This window comes from Nycticebus coucang, chromosome 6, assembly GCF_027406575.1.
Source record: "Nycticebus coucang isolate mNycCou1 chromosome 6, mNycCou1.pri, whole genome shotgun sequence".
Classification (NCBI taxonomy): Eukaryota; Metazoa; Chordata; class Mammalia; order Primates; family Lorisidae; genus Nycticebus; species Nycticebus coucang.
The window spans coordinates 121,805,589-121,826,213 of record NC_069785.1 but is presented as its reverse complement, the minus strand read 5'-3'; the positions used below and the strand labels follow the sequence as shown (position 1 = coordinate 121,826,213).

The 20,625-nt window shown below is 41.4% G+C and overlaps 1 protein-coding gene and 1 non-coding gene across 2 annotated transcripts in view; one reads left to right on the top strand and one right to left on the bottom strand.

The window, feature by feature from the left end:
• Nucleotides 1–1,104: 1,104 nt before the first annotated feature.
• Nucleotides 1,105–20,625, bottom strand: part of PAFAH1B2 (platelet activating factor acetylhydrolase 1b catalytic subunit 2) — a 33,459-nt gene continuing 13,938 nt past the window's right edge. The window contains exons 3-6 of the mRNA XM_053593269.1: nt 16,036–16,125; nt 13,439–13,555; nt 11,605–11,727; nt 1,105–4,757 (exon numbers count right to left, since the gene is read on the bottom strand). Coding sequence (XP_053449244.1) covers nt 4,479–4,757; nt 11,605–11,727; nt 13,439–13,555; nt 16,036–16,125 — 609 coding nt within the window. The 3' untranslated portion in view covers nt 1,105–4,478. The remainder of the gene's footprint in view (nt 4,758–11,604; nt 11,728–13,438; nt 13,556–16,035; nt 16,126–20,625) is intronic.
• LOC128589269 (5S ribosomal RNA) lies at nt 17,973–18,091 on the top strand. Its single transcript, XR_008380878.1, has one exon. It is a non-coding gene; the product is annotated as a 5S ribosomal RNA (ribosomal RNA).

Below are 20,625 nucleotides of genomic sequence, written 5' to 3'. Positions count from 1 at the left end.
AGGATGGGAGCAGACAATTCTGCCATCTTTCTAGAGTTGCACAGCAAACCTGGGGCTGATTGCTCCACACTCATTTAACCTGTCTGTGAGGTTCTCAACAACTTTCCCAGCTCTGCGATCATCAATGATTTCAAATTCGCCAATGTAACCATGCTTCATCATCACAGCGGACAATGGGGTGGCACCTGTGGCTCAAAGGAGTAGGGCGCTGGCCCCATATGCCGGAGGTGACGGATTCAAGCCCAGCCCCGGCCAAAAAAGCAACCTCCAAGTCTTGGGCTTAAGCGATTCTCTTGCCTCAGCTTCCTGAGTAACTGGGCCTACTACGGGTGCCCGCCACAACACCCGGCTATTTTTGGTTGTAGTCAGCATTGTTGTCTGGTGGGGCCCGGGCCGGATTTGAACCCGCCAGGTCCGATCCACATGGCTGGCGCCCTAGCTGCTGAGTTATAGGCACCGAGCCTGTTCATGCTCTTAAAGAGCAGTCATACGTACCATTACGGTGGCACACACGGAACGACTGGGGGGAAAGAGGCCAGGCAGGACTGCTATTTTTGCCCTCTGCCCTAGACAGACAGAGGGCCTAAAGTTTCCACACACTCGCACGCAGGCGCACACGCATCCCCCTTATTTAGGATTTCTTACATCTAGTCACCCCACTTTGCCATCTTACATGTTTAAGAAGGTAAGCGATACGGCAGCGCCTGTGGCTCAGTCGGTAGGGCGCCGGCCCCATGTACAGAGGATGGCGGGTTCAAACCCGGCCCCGGCTGAACTGCAACCAAAAAATGGCTGGGCGTTGTGGCGGGCACCTGTAGTCCCGGCTGCTCGGGAGGCTGAGGCAAGAGAATCACTTGGGCCCAGGAGTTGGAAGTTGCTGTGAGCTGTGTGATGCCACGGCACTCTACCGAGGACCATGAGGTGAGACTCTGTCTCTACCAAAAAAAAAAAAGGTAAGCGATTAGAGTCAGCTTGGTATGCTAAGTTCTACAGAAAAACAGCAGGATGATCTAAGTATCCAATTTCCTTATGATAAGAAGAAAACAACCCGTTCTTTTTTTCCCCGTTGGAATCTGAACTATAAGGAAGACACACATAAGCAAGTTTGAGCGAGATGTTTACATTTATATCGAAATATACACTAAAACAGAATGAGTTCTACTGTCAATGAAACTTTGCCAAAGCAGAATCACAAACTTTCGTTGGGGAGGTCCAGTCAGCTAGCAGCAGTGATCCCCAAGCAGGAATACCAAGAAGAAGCCTGGGGGACCCCTCTCCAAAATGCCTCCTTTCAAGAGACCCCAACTCACTTCTCCCACATGCACCCACACAGAATTTAGGAGCTTGGACATGCTCCTCATTTTCATATATTTTTAGTTTCTTCTTCGCTGCAATAAATATAAAATGGCAATGCTCAGACACCGCAGCACAGACAATATTTCAGGCTTTAGCATACAACTGTAAACAGTGACTAGGTTAAAAAAATAAAAAAAGACAGAACTATTATTCTTTTTTTTTAAACGAGACAATTCTTAAGAGCAGGGCATGAGCTACTCAAGACTTCTTGTTTCAGGTTAAGGTTTATGACAAAAGATTTCAGGCTTAGGCAGATGCCTTCAATAGTCCAAAAAGACCCAAGGTGGTAGCCAGAACACTGCCTATGGCAATCTACAATAAAAGGAAAGAAAAACAATGTGCACTAAATCAACCTTGGCAGTGTATCTTCAGCCTGCCACATTTAAGATATGTCCGCAGACATCTTTATAGTTTCATCACTGACTACCATCTAGTGTAGCAGGAATGTGTGGGCAAAGGAATTAAAATTTGCTGGGAGAGGAACAGAATAATGTCTCTGCTAGCTGCCTGGATAGTTGGCCCCTTAATCACAATGACAACTAGGACATTTAACTTGGACAATGTATTAAATTTACAGATTTTTTTTTAAAAAGTACAAAGACTAATCAGTAAGTTGTCACTGAAGCAAAGTGGATGTCAATCAAAAAATATATTAACACTTTTTGCTTAAAGCAGTACAAAGAAATATGGTAAGAAATGAAAGTGAACTCAGTATCTGCTCATTAGTAATGGGGCAGAATTTTATTTAAAAGGCTAGTGGTTCAAATACTATTGCTTGAATAGCTCTGGTAGATATAAAATGTAGGTTTTATATCCGAGGTTTCTACATGTACACATAAGCCAAGGAGCTGAAAGCCAGCTCACAAAGGGATTATTTGATCCTCAGTCAAGAGAGAAGTTAAAAGCGCATGCTGCAGGAGTAACCTAACGGGTTCATTTGGGCCATACTCCCATCCTTTGAGAAAAAGAAAAAGACCTGGATAGGAAACTGTCTTTTCACACACAAAATTCTGGCTTAATTCTCATTCCTATTAACAACTACATCTCAGTTGAGAATAAATCTGCCTTGAAAAACTCGGGAAGCTGGGCTACTAAAAATAAAAAGGAAATTATAATATAGTAAACACATTTAGTAAACACCACCTGTATTTTCTGTTAATGAAGACATGATACATTCAAAAAAAAGTATTTTTTAAAAAAGACAAAAAACAAAAACATTTCTAGAAAGAAGTTGACCAGAAAAACAAACAAACAAAAAACAACCAGCCCAAGTTCTACCCTTCTTAATCAGAAGTAGGTCTTAGTACAAATCAGCAACCCCCTCCTCCAACATACAAAAACACTGCCATCTGCTTTGCAAACAGCACATAAAACATATTACCTCACTTATTGAACTTGAACATTAAGTTCACTGCAGAGCACATTTTGATGGGTTACTTCAATACCCATCTGGTCCAGTTCAAAATATCTATTTGTAGACCCAGTTTGCACACATTCCATAGGTATACTGAACAATAAACCATCTATTATCTCATTATTTTTCTAAATGGCAGTTTGTGTTGCTCAAGCAAACATTAAGATTTTTATAAAGAGTTCTCTTGAAAGAAAGTCTAAGAAGATACATTAATGAGAAACCTTAAAAGTTAAACCTAGCTCTTTTTCACTAAAATGATGAAATAGAAGTAGAATGTTCTAAAGAGCAGCTTCACTTGCTTACCCATGGGAAAAGGCCAAATTTTCTGGGGATTGATAAAATTTAACTAAGCCAATAAAGAGAAATAAAATATATATCTTAAGATATTATAAAACTTGAAATAATGCCAGACATCATAGAATGGGAAACAGAGTTCTGATTTTTTTTTTTTTCTAAAAAAGGGAAACTGGGCGGCGCCTGTGGCTCAGTGAGTAGGGCGCCGGCCCCATATGCCGAGGGTGGCGGGTTCAAACCCAGCCCCGGCCAAACTGCAACAACAACAAAAAAAAAAATAGCCGGGCGTTGTGGCGGGCGCCTGTAGTCCCAGCTACTCGGGAGGCTGAGGCAAGAGAATCGCGTAAGCCCAAGAGTTAGAGGTTGCTGTGAGCCATGTGACGCCAAGGCACTCTACCTGAGGGCGGTACAGTGAGACTCTTGTCTCTACAAAAAAAAAAAAAAAAAAAAAGGGAAACTGTAACAGGTTTTTAAGTGAAAAAGAAAACAAACCCGAACTCTGACTATGGATAGCACTACACAGATTCTAAAACACAGACCATCACACAAGAATGAGTTCTACATTGGTAATATTATGAGAGTAACTGGCTGGGACGTATACTTCCAGCAACAGAGCTCCTAGGTCAAAAATGTGTTAAAAGCTTGTAATTGTCAACAAGGACCAAGAAAAAGAAAAAAGGTGGGGTGAGGTGGCATAAGGGAGGATGAAGACGAAAACGGAGGAAAGGTTGCATGCATGGGTCTATTACAGACATGATATTCAGCAGCATAAAAATAATACCCTCCCAAGAGTCCCCTGAATGGGGCAAAACCTGTCTTTTCACTGCTTAGCATAGGAAAGATTAAGAAAGTAGAACAAATTCACATACAACTATAGTGTCTCCCATATTTGAATGACAAAGCATGTTCACTCTGATGCCAAATATTACGAAAATATTGAGGATACATATGAAAGCAAAAGAAAAGCAAAAGACTAAATTATGAACCTTAAAAATTAGAAGAAAACATCTGTTTTAAAGCCAAGTAAGTGTGATTCTGATAATTATTATATATGACATAATCCATACAGAGGAAGGCCAAGAAAAGGATCTTCATATTGTTCAGTACTTATGCTTGCTGCTGTCCTAGGAAACAGTGATAATTCAAAAAATATGTCACACATACAACTAAAAAGTCCGCTTCTAGTTTCAAATGAATTTAAACAACAATCTTCCTTGGCTAATTTTTCTCCTGTGTCAAACAAACCTTTTATGTACAGGACCAGTTTAAATCCCTCCTCCCCTTCAACACTAGATATGAACATCCAGAAACATTCTACAATGCAAAGTGCCTTAAGAAAGAGAAGGATTCTGTAGTGCCAGTGACATAACTGATCTGAGGAAGCTGGGATGCTATTAACACTGATGGGAGCCAGTCAGGCAATGGTGGTTTGCTTTTCCTCAGGTGTTTCCTCCAACAACTGCATGATCAGTTCATGGAGGGGTTTGCAGATCTTTGCATAGCCTCCTCCTGTGAGATGCAGAAAATCAAACATGTCATGGCAGGAGATGGCACCGTCCGAGTGCACGAAGCCCCCATCTATATCCAGGAGCTGCACATTGGTAAGCTTCGGCAGGGAAACCTTGAGAAGTTGGTTCACCTTGGCATTCTTTTGCCTCAAAGGATTGGGCTTCTCACCTCGAGGTAACAAACCCTGGGACAGAGCAGAGAACATTAAATGAGAAGATTCACGTGTTTTTCTCTACTTATTTGTGATTTCAGGTACTCCTGCAATACCTGCTCCATTTTGGACTTTCTATACCTTTGATTTCTGTTAACAATGAACTATATTGTTTTTATGAGACAGTGTCTCTGTCGCAATGGACAGGGTGTCATGGTGTCGTCATAGTTCACAGCAACCTCAAATTCTTGGCCTTAACTGATCCTCTTGCCTCAGTTTTTTAATTTTTAGTAGACAGGGTCTTAACTCTTACTTGAACTCCTGAGCTTGAGCAATCCACCCGCCATGGCCTCCCAGAGTGCTAGGATTACAGAGGTGAGCCACCTCGCCTGCCCTGCTATTTCTTCGTAGTTTCTATATGGTTCCTTCTCCTTCTCCTGTCCCTTAATTGTTGGGACTTATCCTCTGCCTATGACTCTTCTTGCTCTAAACACTTCAGCCCAGACCTTCAAAATTACTTATTAAACTCCCAGGTACGGAACCAAACTTGAACATTCCTTAGGCACTTTCAACTTAACATGTCCAAAAGCAATTCATCAAACTATGTTCCTTCTATACTCTCTTTACAACCAGTCATTTCAACATCCCTGAGTCTCTCATGCCATATACCTTATCTATTTATTGTTAAATTACTCAGTTTCTAGATCTTAAATATTTCTCTAATCTATTTTCTTTTTTTTTTTTTTGAGGCAGAGTCTCACTATGTCGCCCTGGGTAGAGTGCTGTGGTGTCACAGTTCACAGCAACCTCAAACTCTTGGGCTTAAGCAATTCTCTTACCTCAGCTTCCCAAGTAGCTGGGACTACAGGTGCCCACCACAATGCCCAGCTATTTTTTTGTTGCAGTTATTCAGCTGGCCTGGGCTGGGTTCAAACCTGCCACCCTCAGTGTATGTGGCTGGCACCATAACCACTGTGCTATGGGCACCGAGCCATCTATTTTCTTTTCTATATCCTGACTATGTATACCACTATAGGTTAGGAACTTATCACTATTCACCTAATGTAAAATTTCCCAATTGTCTTTCTACCTCCAGTGTTGTTTTCCGTTCAACCCACTCTCCATTTGGCTATCAAAATAATCTAGCTCAAATACTCATCTACTGCCAGGCATGGTGGCTCATGCCTGTAATCCAAGCACTCTAGGAGGCGAAGGTGGGTGGATTGCTTGAGCTGAGAGTTTGAGATGAGCAATAACAAGACCCTGTCACTACTAAAAAAAAAAAAAATCAAAAAACTGAGATAAAACAATCACTTGAGCCTGCGAACTCAAGGTTTCTGTGAGCTATGCCATGGCACTCTAAATCAGGATGCCAGAGCGAGAATCTGTCTCCAAAAACACAAACAAAAGAAACCCCCCAAACCCTCATCTATTAATGCCACATAGAAGCTATACCATAATATACCATGAGAAAGAGTGCTGAAACGAATGCTGTCTTGATGAATCAGAGCCACATAATATCTGGTAAGATAAAACAGGGTTGTGCCCTAAATTCATTGTTTCCCGGAGATAAGGTTTTGCTATATTACCCAGGCTGGTTATCAAACTCCTGGGCTCAAGTGATCCTCTCACTTCAGCTTCTTAAGTAGCTGGGCCTACAGATGCATGCTACCATGATCAGCTCTAAATATGTTTTTATCTTATATGCTAATAATCTACTATTGATAAATCAGATATGTCCTCCTATGATAGTAAAGAAAAGCCTGGGCGGCGCCTATGGCTCAGTGAGTAAGGCGCTGGCCCCATATACTGAAGTGGTGCGTTCAAACTCGGCCCCAGCCAAACTGCAACAACAACAAAAATAGCCAGGTGTTGTGGCAGGCGCCTGTGGTCCCAGCTACTCGAGAGGCTGAGGCAAGAGAATTGCCTAAGCCCAAGAGCTGTTGTAAGCGGTGATGCCACAGCACTCTACCGAGGGCAAAAAAGTGAGACTCTTGTCACCAAAAAAAAAAAAAGAAAGAAAAGCCTATTTTTACACAGCCAAGAGTAAGGTTTCATCTTCTCAAACTAAAAGGGAATTTTATAGACAACTGACCTCATTATAAATCACTGTCAGACATCCAAGCCTTTTAGTTGGTTGCCCTCTAATACTGCCACACAACAAAATTTTATTTAGGCAGAAACTCTGCCACCAGTTTCTCTTACAGGGTATGGTAAGAGGTCTTATTTCACAAAAAATAGATTTTTTTGTATTACACTAAAACAACAAAAATTATATCCAAAGGAAGGACTTGTTCATGTCTAAATTTTTTTCAGCAAAATGTTGGGATTATAGTGGCACCTGTAGCTCAGTGGGTGGGGTGCCAGCCACATACACTGAGGCTGGAGGGTTTGAATCTGGCACAGGCCAGCTACAACAACAATGACAACTGCAACAACAATAACAAAAAAAAAGCTGGGCACTGTGGCAGGCACAAGTAGCCCCAGCTACTTGGGAGGCTGAGGCAAGAGAATTGCTTGAGCCCAAGAGTTTGAGGCTGCTGTGAGCTATGATGCCATAGCACTCTATCCAGGGCGACAGCTTGAGACTCTGTATGGAAAAAAAAAGTTGGGACTGTGATTACCAATTTATTGTATGACTATATAGTTCAAAAAAGAACCATAAGAAATTATGACTTTGCTACCCTGATCTATCGCCTATCCTCGTTAAGCCCCTCAAAATTTAACAAGATGAAACTGTAGAAACAAACTAAACTCTCATATAACTGTTAAAACTGTAAGGCTCCACACCTAATAGTTTATACAGATCAGCTGTCTTGAATGCTGAATATTAGAGTATGGTTAAGGAGCAAGCAGGAAAGATGGCCAGTGAACAGTAACTATTCGTGTTCTTCGGACTTGCAAAGAATACCACAGCAATCAAAATCATAAAAAATGGTTAATCCTCAAAATTAGGGCAACAGACTTGGCGCCCATAGTTTAGTGGTTAGGGCGCCCGCTACATACACAGGGGCTGGCACGTTGGAACCCGGCCTGAGCCTGCTAAACAACGACAACAACAACACAAAAATAGCCAGGTGTTGTGGTGAGTGCCTGTAGTCCCAGCTACTTGGCAAGCTGAGGTAAAAGAATTGCTTAAGCCCAAGAGTTTGAGGCTGCTGTGAGCTGTGATGCTACAGTACTCTACCGAGGGTGACACAGTGAGACTCTGTCTCAAAAAAAAAAAATTAGGGCAACATACCTACCAACGTGACTTTTTTTTTTTAATTGTTTGGGAATTATTGAGGGCACAAAAAATTAGTTTACACTGATTGCATTTATTAAAGTCCCTCTTATACTTGTTTCCTGCCCCCCCCCCCACGATTTTTAATCAAGGATGAGAAAAATAATTTGTCTATTTGCATAGCATCTTCATAAAGTGAGTAATAAGGGTATGACACGACTTTTCTCTTTAATTTTTAATAACTGCTAAAATATTACTTAAGGGAAACAAAACAGAAAAATACTATATTCCTACTTCTTTCACCCTTTAACAACTGTTTTGTTTTCTTTTTTTTCCTTTTCTTTCTTTTTGTTTTGTTTTCTTTTATAGTCCCATTCCAACTGCATATATAATTTTAAGCAATTCCTAATACATTGTTTAATAGTCCAAATTTTCACTTGAAGTATTTTCACACAGCCCCTCCTTTTTGTGAAATGAAAGTTTCACTCTGCTACCTAGGCTAGACTACCATGGCATTCACATAGCTCACAGCAACCTCAAACTCCTGGGCTGAAGCAATCCTCCTGCCTCAGCCTCCCAAGCAGCCCACCACAATGCCCAGCTAAATATTTTATTTTTTGAGACACAGTCTCACTATGTCACCCTCCGTAGAGTGTGGTGGCATTACAGCTCATAGCAACCTCAAACTCTTGGGTTAAGCAATTCTCTTGCCTCAGCCTCCCAAGTAGCTGGGACTACAGGTGCCCACCACAATGCCTGGCTATTTTTTGTTGCAGTTGTCATTGTTGTTTAGCAGGCCTGGCCCAGACTGGAACCTGCCAGGTTCGGTGTATGTGGCTGGTGCACTACGGGCGCCGAGCCTAATTCTTTTATTTTTAGTAGAGACAGGGTCTCATTCTTGCTTAGTCTGGCCTCAAACTCCTGAGCTCAAGTGATCCTCCCACTTTGGCCTCCCCAGAGTACTACAATTTGAGGCATAAGCCACCATGCCAGCCTCAAACAGCCCTTACAATTTTAACGTGATTAGTATACTATTCAATGAACGACTGGTGTGATCATTCCCCTACACTGTTGACTATTCAATGTTTCAGTATTGAAACAGATAATCCTACAATGAAAACAACTTTTGTTTTTAGACAGAGTCTCACTTTGTCACCACTAGTTCACAGCCACCTTGAACTCTTGGGCTCAAGTGATTCTCTTGCCTCAGACTCCCAGGTAGCTTAGACTACAGGCATCCACCACAGAGCCTGGCTATTTTTAGAGATGAGGTCTAGCTCTTGCTCCGGCTGGTCTCAAACTCCCGAGTTCAAGCAATCCACCCACCTTGGCCATCCAGAGTGCTAGGATTACATGCATGAACCACTGTGCCCAGCCTGAAAACTTTTATATATCAAATTTAAGTTTGCTTGAAACAAAAAATATTTATGAAGGATTTACTCAGCAATATTCATAAAGAAAATTATTCCTAGGTTTGGTGTCTATAGCTGAGCGGCTAGGGCGCCAGCCACATACACTGGAGCTGGCAGGTTCGAACCCGGCCCAGGCCTGCCAAACAACGACGACAATTACAACCAAAAAAGGCCAGGTGTTGTGGTGGGTGCCTATAGTCCCAGCTACTTGGGAGGCTGAGTCAAGAGAATCCCTTAAGCCCAAGAGTTTGAGGTTACTGTGAGCTGTGATACCACAGCACTCTACTGAGGGCAAAATAGTGAGACTCTGTCTCCAAAAAAAAAGAAAGAAAATATTTCCTAAGCACCTACTACGTAGCAGTCACTATACTTCAAACATGGACTCTTAACCCACAAAATAATCCTTTACAGAATAGCAGAATATAAACTATCATTAACAAGTAAATTCAATACAATGTGATAAAAAATGAGGTCTGACTTCCCAGAAACTATCAGATGAAATCCAAAATCCCTAACATAGCACATAAATTCCTACATGACCTGGTCATGGCCTCTTTCTCCTGACCATCCCATCATCCTCCACTCACCCAACAAATGTGTGTATATCAAGGCTTTGATCATTTCCTTTTTCCCCTCTATAATGGGGGCATTATCTTCTTTCCTTTCCCCATTTGTCTGAAGACCAAAGAATTCTTTAAAACTAAACTCAAATAACAACTTTTGTGTCTAAAACATACCCTGTTCTCCTCTAATTCCCAAATCATAAAGTATAATATGGACTGCGCCTGGCCCAGTACCAATTTTCTTGCACATGGAATTTCTGATGTTTAACAAAATTCAGAGATTCTAATAAATACACCACATTTAACATATTAACAGTGGAACAGATATAGCTAAGTTAATCCAAATCTAAGTTCAATAAAATAAAGAGACTCAGGGCTGGGCAAGGTGATTCACGCCTCCAATCCTAGCACCCTGGGAGGCCAAGGTGGGTGGATTGCCCTGAACTCACAGGTTCGAGAACAGCCTGAGCTGGAGCAAGACCCCATGTCTAAAAATAGCCGGGCATTGTGGAAGGAGCCTGTAGTCCCAGCTACTCAGAAGGCTGAGGCAAAAGGATCACTTGAGTCCAAGAGTTAGAGGTTGTTGTGAGCTACGATGCCACAGCCCTCTACCAGGGCAACAAAGTGAGACTCTTTTGGCCGGGGCTGGGTTTGAACCCGCCACCTCCGGCATATGGGGCTAGCACCCTACTCCTTGAGCCACAGGTGCTGCCCGAGACTCTGTCTTAATAACAAAAAGGTAAGAGAGACTCAGGATTCAGATAAATCTCATGTGCAACTTAAAAAAATATTATTAGTGGAACAAAAAAAAAAAAAAAAAAAAAAAAGCTACCTGAATTTCCACACTTCTAAATAAAGACGCAAGGATGAGTGAATAAAAGATAGCCCCACGGCTTGACTCCTCGGCTCCTAAAAGAGTTGTGAGTTAAGCCCCAGCATGCTGGAATAAAATCCTCTTGCTGTTTGCATCAAAAAAAAAAAAAAAAAAAGCTCCACAGGTGGTATGGGGAATGGTGAGACCACTAAATATCAGAGAAGGGGTCTGCCTCACAGAATAAAGATTCTCTTCCTCTTTTTTGTTTTTTAAGACAGAGTTGTCCTTGGTAGAGTACTGTGACATCACAGCTCACAGCAACCTCAAACTTTTGGGCTTAGGTGATTCTCTTGTCCCAGCCTCCCAAGTAGCTGGGACTACAGGCAACTGCCACAACACCTGGCTATTTTTTTCTGTTGCAGTTGTCACTGTTGATTTTAGCTGGCCTGGGCCAGGTTCAAGCCCTCCAGCTTCAGTGTATGCGGCTGGCATCCTACCCACTGAGCTGCAGGTGCTGCCCCCCACTCCCCTTTTCTCTCAGACAAAGTCTCACGCTGTCACCTGGGTAGAGTCCTATAGTATCACAGCTCACAGCAACCTCAAACTCTTGGTCAAAGGCAACCCTGTGGCCTCAGTTTACCAAGTAGCTGGGACTACAGCCATCTGCCACAATTTTTTAGTAGAGACAGTCTCACTCTTGCTCAGGCAATCCAGTCGACTCAGCCTCCCAGAGTGCTAGGATTACAGGCATGAGCCACCTTGCCTAGCCCGAATAAAGATTCTCTACATTCATGAGTGAACATATTTCTAAAAACATTTCCCAGCTAACCTAAAAGATGTCACTCTCCACCCACTGAAGTCTACATACCAATACAATGATTTTGGCTTGTGGCTGCCTTGTGTTGATAAGCTGTACAATGGCCTCAATCCCACCTGCTACTTCTTCTGCTGTATTTTCATGGTTGTTTGTTCCTACCCAGACAACGATGACCTGTAATTCAAGAAAGAAAAAAAGGAGAAGGAAGGAATAAAGGAATATCCAACATTTAGATGAAAATCTTATTTCAACAACCAAAGAAGAAGAACTTCTCAAATGGTGTTGGCTTCACCAACTTTAACTGGACAGCTATCTCAATACACTGATTATGCCTCACATTATTTATCAGGATTAATTCTAAGTGAACTAATACTTAAGTAGCAAAATTGTACTAGGATGAAATGACAGAGAATCCTATCATAAAGCTGGAAGTTAATTTCTCATAAACTAGAAGCTATACCAAAAAGATGAATAAATTCAACTGTATAAAAACAAAACCTTCCACATATATAAAATATTAAAATGAAACCTCAATTTTAAAATGAGGTTTAAAAATGTAACCTAGGAGAAGATACATCCAACTCATATCATAAAGATTTCTATATAGTACCTTTTTTAAAAAATTAATAAAAAGTACCCAAGGGAGTGTAATAGAAATACCTAGTTGCGCTCAAGGAAAGGAAAAGAGGTAGAGGTTCAGGTGGAGGTAATATGCAATTTTAACAAGTTTTTCCTCTTTAAAAACATTCACTTTATAAGGTGGTTATCACTCGGACACATACATCTCATTAAGTGACCCAACAAAGTAACTTTCCATTCTACCCCTGAAAGAAAGGCAGGTGGGTAAAGTTTTTGGAAAGGCAAAGAATAAAATGCTCTCAATGAAAGCAACTTCTACTAGTGGTTGAGCCTTGTTTCTTTTTTCTTTCAGGATTTGAAAAAAATTATACGCAGTGTGCCAACTCAGGACATTTATAATGTGGTAAGGTACTGAATAGAAATCTTCATTTGGGGCGGTGCCTGTGGCTCAGTGAGTAGGGCGCCAGCCCCATATACCGAGGGTGGTGAGTTCAAACCCAGCCCTGACCAAACTGCAACAAAAAATAGTCAGGCGTTGTGACGGGTGCCTGTGGTCCCAGCTACTCAAGAGGCTGAGGCAAGAGAATCGGCTAAGCCCAAGAGCTAGAGGTTGCTGTGAGCTATGACACCACAGCACTCCACCAAGGGTGACAAAATGACTCTGTCTCTAAAAAAAAAAAAGAAATCTTCCTTTGTTCACATCTGCTTCAAATTTTCTTCAGAACTTGGAGGTCTTAATTATCAATTTGTTTATATAGTTAACAGATACATCGAGTACATCATGGTCCTCCTCCCATGCCCCCCCCCCCCGTAAATTTCTCGCTCACGCTGCCCCAGGTCCATGCATTCCATACAGTAGCATACCTCATTAGCATCAAATCTCTTCCTACAACTGAATAAGATAATTATAACAGTTACAAATATAATCCAGGCAAATAATACATTGGTTTCTTGAATAAACAGTTGACCATCTCTCTACAGTGACCACTAGTGAGGTGACCTAATTTTCATAGACTGGATATGTAACACATATAGTTTATCAGTACAGTAGGCTTAGTTCTCTATGTTGACCACCTCCACATGTTGACCAGTTTGTTACAGTCCCTTGGGTGGTCAACTTAAAGAGGTTCTACTGTATTTTAGTACACACTTAAGCAATAATATCACTTACCATAAAGAGGCATGAAGCAAAGAGCAACAAAGAAACAGTGCTTTAATGTTTCTTCACTACTAGTTTCACACTGTTTAACTATTTGAAAAGACTCGATATTAATGACATTCTTTTAAATGTTAAGTTCCATTTCACCTTAGGTTTAATGTTCTCCAGTTCTCCGTTCTTTAGTCTCCATAAAACATGTCTTGTCGTATCTCCCCCAATACCAAAATTTAGTGCATGAAGTGGGGAAAAAAGCTCTCGCCATATCTAAAAAGAGAAAAATTGATTTAGTCAAGCTAAAACTAGTGCAGGGAAAAAAAAAAAAAATCCTTCAATTATAATGTGTTGCAAGGTACATGTAATAATTTCCATTTTCTCTATTCAAACGTAACATTGCAAATGGCATATTACTCACTCTTTAAAAAGCTTTGATCTTATTGTGTAACTAAGTTGTTTTTGTTTTGTTTTTTTGATATAGAGCCTCACTTTGTCACCCTTGGTAGAGTGCCACAGTGTCATAGCTCACAGCAACCTCAAACTCTTGGGCTCAAACAATCCTCTTGCCTTAGTTTTCCTATTTTTAGTAGAGATGGGGTCTCACTTTGCTCAGGCTGATCTTGCACTCCTGAGCACAGGCAGGCAATCCACCCGAGTAGGCCTCCCAGTGTTAGGGTTATAGGCGTGACCTACTGGACGTGACCTATAACTCAGTTCTTTTTGTTTTTTTTTGAGACAGAGTCTCAAGCTGTTGCCTTGGGTAGAGTGCTGTGGCATCACAGCTCACTGCAACCTCCAACTCCTGGGCTTAAGTGATTCTCTTGCCTTAGCCTCCCAAGTAGCTGGGACTACAGGTGCCCACCACAATGCCGGGCTATTTTTTGGTTGTAGTTGTCATTGTTGTTTGGCAAGCCTGGGCTGGATTCGAACTCACTAGCTCTGGTGTATGTGGCTGGCGCCTTAGCTGCTTGAGCTACAGGTGTTGAGCCTATAACTCACTTCTTAATGCAGTGTTAGGCCTCAGCTCAAGAACTGAGTCACAACTTAATGATGCCCCTTAAGAGGTACCAACATTTATAGTTAAGGTGACAACCCAATAAATTCTCATTTCCATTTATTAAACTATTTAAAGAAGTAGCATGAGGGTGGCGCCTGTGGCTCAGTCAGTAAGGCGCTGGCCCCATATACCGAGGGTGGCGGGTTCAAACCTGGCCCCGGCCAAACTGCAACCAAAAAATAGCCGGGCGTTGTGGCGGGCGCCTGTAGTCCCAGCTACTTGGGAGGCTGAGGCAAAAGAATCGCTTAAGCCCAGGAGTTGGAGGTTGCTGTGAGCTGTGTGAGGCCATGGCACTCTACCGAGGGCCATAAAGTGAGACTCTGTCTCTACAAAAAAAAATTAGCATGAAATAGAAACAAAAAAATAAAGACATTTAGAATGCTAGAGCCAAAAAGAAATAAAGCTCTCTCTCTCGTTTTTTTTGAGGCAGAGACTCACTATGTCGCCCTTGGTAGAGTGCCATGGCTTCAGCTCACAGCAACCTCAAACTCTTGGGCTTAAGCAATTCTCTTTCCTCAGCCTCCCAGTCCCAGCTGGGACTACAGGTACCCACCACAAAGCACGGCTATTTTTTTGTTATTGTTGTCATTGTTGTTTAGCAGGCTCTGCCTGGGTTCGAACCCACCAGCCCCAGTGCATGTGGCCAGTGCCCTAACCACTGAGCTATAGGTGCTAAGCCAAAGCTATCTCTTTTTAAAAATTTCCTTTAGCTGGGCATGGTAGCTAACACGGTAGCTATAGCTACACATGGTAGCTGTAATCCTAGCACTCTGGGAGGCCAAGGTGGGTGAACTGCTTGAGTTCACTACTTTAAGACCAGCCTGAGCAAGAGTGAGACCCCAACTCTAAAAACAGCTGGGTATTGTGGCAGGTGACTGTAGTCCCAGTTACTTGGAAGGCTGAGGCAAGCACATCGCTTGAGCCCAAGAGTTTGAGGTTGCTATGACCTATGACGCCAGGGCTCTCTACTAAGGGTGACAAAGTGAGACTATCTCAAAAAAAAAAAAAAAAAAAATTTTGTCTTGGAAAAATGCCTAACTCTAAACAAAGAATTGAAATAACTCACTATAAATATATATGTAAAATATTCCTCATAAGGGCTGTGAAAGGAAAAAAAAAAAATATATATATATTTTAAAAATAGAAAAATGGCAAAATAATAAGTTAGAATCATGACTAGAATAAATCTAAGTGAGCAAATACAAACAAGAAAATCAGACTAGGGCAAATATAAACAAACAAATGTAACATCAGAAAGAGGGACTTAAAGGCTGAATATGGTGGCTCATGCCTGTAATCCTAGCACTCTGGGAGGCCGAGGTCAGTGAATGGCTTGAGCTCACAAGTTGGAGACAAGAGCTCACAAATGTCTTGAGAGAAGCACAAGAATTTGAGGTTGCTGTGAGCTATGATGCCACAGCACTCTACCAAGGATGACAGAGTGAGACTCTGTCTCAGGAAAAAAAAAAAAAAAAACAGAAATAAAGAAATACAAGGGAGTTTAGTTATTAACAACTCTATTTTTTCTTCTTGGTCTTATTATGTATGGTGGCACAAGGAACACAAGGTCTGATTTCTCTTACGCTCTAAATTACAGCTGTTCTAAGTCAGAAATAAGTTGACATGTTCAGCTCAAAGTGAAAGCCTGTCGTACATTATAGCCACGACCAACCCTCATCCCTTCCACCTTTACCTCATATTGCTGCATTAACTGCACCATGGAGTCTCCCACAAATAGTACATCAGGCTCTTTGTCTTTACAGTCCAGGACAAATCTGTTGTGCTGGTTTGAAAAAGAGAAAATATTAGAAACTGCATTTATTTTTCTGTGAGATTTCTTGGCCTAGAAAGAACTGTCCAACTATTTGCTGTTGTTAAACATTCTTTTTTTTTTGAGATAAAGTCTCACTCTGTTGCTCAGGCTAGATTACAGTGGTGCAATCATCGCTCACTGCAACCTCAAACTCATGGGTTCAAGTGATCCTCCTGCCTCAGCCTTGCGAGTAGCTGGGCCTACAGGCATGCACCATTATGATGCTCAGCTGAGTTTTCTAATTTTTTTTTTTTTTTAATAGAGATAGGAGTCTTACTATTATTGCTTAGGCTGGTCTCCAACTTGTGACCTGAGGCAATCCTCCTCCTTGGCTTCTAAAGTGCTAGAATTATAGGCATGAGCCACTGTGCCTGGCCTAAACAATCTTTTTTTTTTTTTTTTTTGACTATTTGTAGAGCTTATTCTTCTCCTTCTACAATTAACTGCTGGAACTTTCTTCTCAACTTTACCATATTATGCTCAAGAAAATCAGAATTCTACTAAAACCAGAATAGAAAAAATATATTTAACATGCTATTTTCTTTCTTTCTTTTTTTGAGACTGAGTCTCATTTTATTGCCCTGGGTAGAGTGGCGTAGCATCACAACTCACAGCGACCTCAAACTCTTGTGCTCAAGTGATTCTCTTGCTTCAGTCTCCCAATTAGCTGGGACTATAGGCACCAGTCATAATGCCTGGCTATTTTTAAGAGATGAGGTCTTGCTCTGGCTCAGGCTAGTCTTAGACTCAGGAGCTCAGGTGATTCACCCATCTTGGCCTCAGTGAGACCCCACCTCTAAAAGTAGCCAGGCATTGTGGTGACGCCAGTATTCCCAGCTACTTGGGAGGCTGAGGCAAGAGAATCGCTTAAGCCCAGAAGTCATCAAGGGTGACAAAGTGAGACTCTGTCCCCCTCACCCCCAAAAAAATTTATAAGCAGCAGTAACCTAGTTCTGGAATGCCTATTTTAAAGGAACAACATACATGTTAAAATAGATTTTACCTATCAATGCTGAAAGACTTAGTTTAAATTTTTATATTCAACCCTCAAACAAATTCACACAATGCTTTACACAATAGGCCTGTAATCTAGTTCCAGGTTCCAAGGAAAGGTCTGAATGCTTAAGTATTCACCCACAAAGATGAAAAATAGAGGGCGGCGCCTGTGGCTCAGTAAGTAGGGTGCCGGCCCCATATGCCAAGGGTGTCAGGTTCAAACCCAGCCCTGGCCAAACTTCAACAAAAAAATAGCTGGGCATTGTGGCAGGTGCCTGTAGTCCCAGCTGCTTGGGAGGCTGAGGCAAGAGAATTGCGTAAGCCCAAGAGTTAGAGGTTGCTGTGAGCTGTGTGATGCCACGGCACTCTACCCGAGGGGGGTACAGTGAGACTCTGTCTCTACAAAAAAAAAAAAAAAAAGACGAAAAATAGAAAAGTGACAAAAATACTTCTGAAAATAATTTGACAGTTTACATACTAAAACACTTCTTCTCTTAGACTCATAGGATTAGGAGAGCTTTTTTCTTCCTTCCATGTTTTGTGTAGATTAGTATTTTTAAAAATTACCACTGTTTCAAAAAGTATATGTAAAGGGAAGGGATAAAATCAGCAAGAATAAAAATGCAGCTAGTGAGCAAGTACTTTTCACTTTTCACATTATGCTAATTCTCTACTGCTTCTACTGGAGTACCAACTATCTTTCAATACTAATAAAACTGAATGTCAATATTAACAAAACAGACTAATAGAAATGTCATGAAATTTAGGTACTACTGTTCTAAAAGTTCTAGTACTTTGTCTTTTAAAATACAGACGCACTAGTTTACGGCCATACCACCCTGAATGCACCCGATCTCATCTGATCTCAGAAGCTAAGCAGGGTCAGGCCTGGTTAGTACTTGTATGGGAGACTGCCTGGGAATACCGGGTACTGTAAGCTTAAAAAAAAAAAAAAAAAAAATATATATATATATATATATATATATATATTTTTATACACACACACAAACACACACACAGAGAGAAAGAGAGAGAGAAACACTTGTAGTTAAGTTTGGAAAAATAAAAAAGACCAAAACATCTATAATCCTACCATTTTAACCCAGTAACTACTACTATTTAGAGGATTTTCTTCTCATCCTTTTTTCACATGTCCTCTACCCCACCCCCCACTTTTTTTTTTTTTCTAAAGACAGAGTCTCAAGCTGTCACCCTGGGTAGAGTGCGGTGGCATCACAGCTCACAGCAACCTCTAACTTTTGGGCTTAAGCGATTCTCTTGCGTCAGCCTCCCAAGTAGCTGGGACTACAGGTACCTGCCACAACTCCAAGCTATTTTTTGTTGCTGTTTTGTTCTTGCAGTTGTCATTGTTGTTTTAGCTGGGGGGCCCAGACCAGGTTCGAATCCACCAACCTCAGTGTGTATGGCCAGTGCCCTACCCACTGAGCTACAGGCATCACCACCTCTACCCCTTTCTAATATACAGTTTCATCAGTATGTACGCCTCTTTCTGGCACAATGGCATTAGTGCCAGAAAAACTTACATTAAATTCTAGCTTATTTCCTTTTAGTCCAATGACTTTAAGTAAGTACATAATCTGAGTCTTGGTTTTAACATCTATTGTCAAGGCTTCCCACTTGGGTTCCCCCATCTCCACTGCTGGAGGTTCTTTTGCTTATCAATGTTTCTCTGCCAATAAACTCCATCCTGTCACTTAAAAAAAATATGCAGAAGGGCAGCACCCATAGCTCAAGTGGGTAGGGTGCCAGCCACATACCCTGAGGCTGGTAGGGCTTTAGCCCAAGAATTTGAGGTTGCTGTGAGCTGTGACACTATGGCACTCTACCCAGGGTGACAGTTTAAGATTCTGTCTCAAAAAAAAAAGGCAGAAGTAGAGAGAATAACACCATGAACCTCTATATACTCACAAGCTGCAGCAATCATGTAATTTATGGCCACGATTATTTCAGTCATACCCCCAACTATTGCCCTACCCCATACCCAGATTATTGTGAAGCAAACTGAAGATATATCATTTCATGTTTAAATATTTTAGTATGTGATTCTTTTGGGGGGGGTGTCAGAGTCTCAAGCCGTCACCCTGGGTAGAGTGCTGTAGCATCACAGCTCACAGCAAACTCCAACTCCTGGCTTAAGTGATTCTCTTGCCTCAGCCTCCCAAGCAGTGTGTAATTCTTTAAAAAATATAACCAATACCAACTGTATACCAAAATATTAACAATAATCCTAAATATCAAAGATAACTATTCAAACACAAGGTCTCAAAATTTTTTTGTTTTACAAGCTTGAATAATTAAGTTCACGAACTCATCCTAGAAAAAGTGCTACATACCACATTGCTGAATATCACCATGATTACCTTCCAGGTACTCCTCTTGGCTATCTGGTGACTGTAGTGATATTCAGCAATGAGGTATGCAGCACTTCTTCTGGGATAAGTTTTTGAACTTAATTGTCCAAACTCATACAACAGCACTGATGGCCATTCCAGAAACAGTTGCGAAATCGCTTTGACGGGTGTGCATATCCTCCCTATGTAAATACCTCAACGGTGACCATAGTGATACTCAGCAGTGAGGTATGTGGCACTTTTTCTAGGATGAGTCCACAAACTTATCTGACCTTATATGATTCTTAAAAGTATCAGGATCGTGATTGCAAGAGGGACTTTACCTAACAATTGTAATCAGTGTAACTGGCTTATTGTACCCTCAATGAATCCCCAACAGTAAAAAAAAAATAAAAATAAAAAAAAAATTAAAAAAAAAAAAAAGTATCAGGATCGAATCTATCCCTTAAAACTCTCTCTTTTTTTTTTTTTTTTAAAAAGAGGGTTTTTTTTTTTTTTTTTTGTAGAGACAGAGTCTCACTGTACCGCCCTCGGTAGAGTGCCGTGGCGTCACACGGCTCACAGCAACCTCTAACTCTTGGGCTTACGCGATTCTCCTGCCTCAGCCTCCCGAGTAGCTGGGACTACAGGCGCCCGCCACAATGCCCGGCTATTTTTTGGTTGCAGTTTGGCCGGGGCTGGGTTTGAACCCGCCACCCTCGGCATATGGGGCTGGCGCCCTACTCACTGAGCCACAGGCGCCGCCCCCCTTAAAACTCTCTTAATCCACAAGTTCCCCATCCCTCCACCTCACTTTTTTTTTTTTTTGAGAATACAAGTATTACTCCCAAATTTACTTTTTTGGAGAATACAATTTTTGACCTATAGAATCTCCCCTAATCTAGATTTTGCTGCAGTATAATTGTGGGGAATATGTTCACCTGTACCAAGTGTAGATCAGGGTTCAATGTTTTGGCAATACATCATAGGTAGTACTATCAACACAATACTTGTTTAAAAAATTTTTTTATTTACTTTGAAGTAATTTTAAATCTACAGAAGAATTACAAAGAGTATTGCCACATGCCATTTACTCAGCTTCCTCAATACTAACATCTCACAA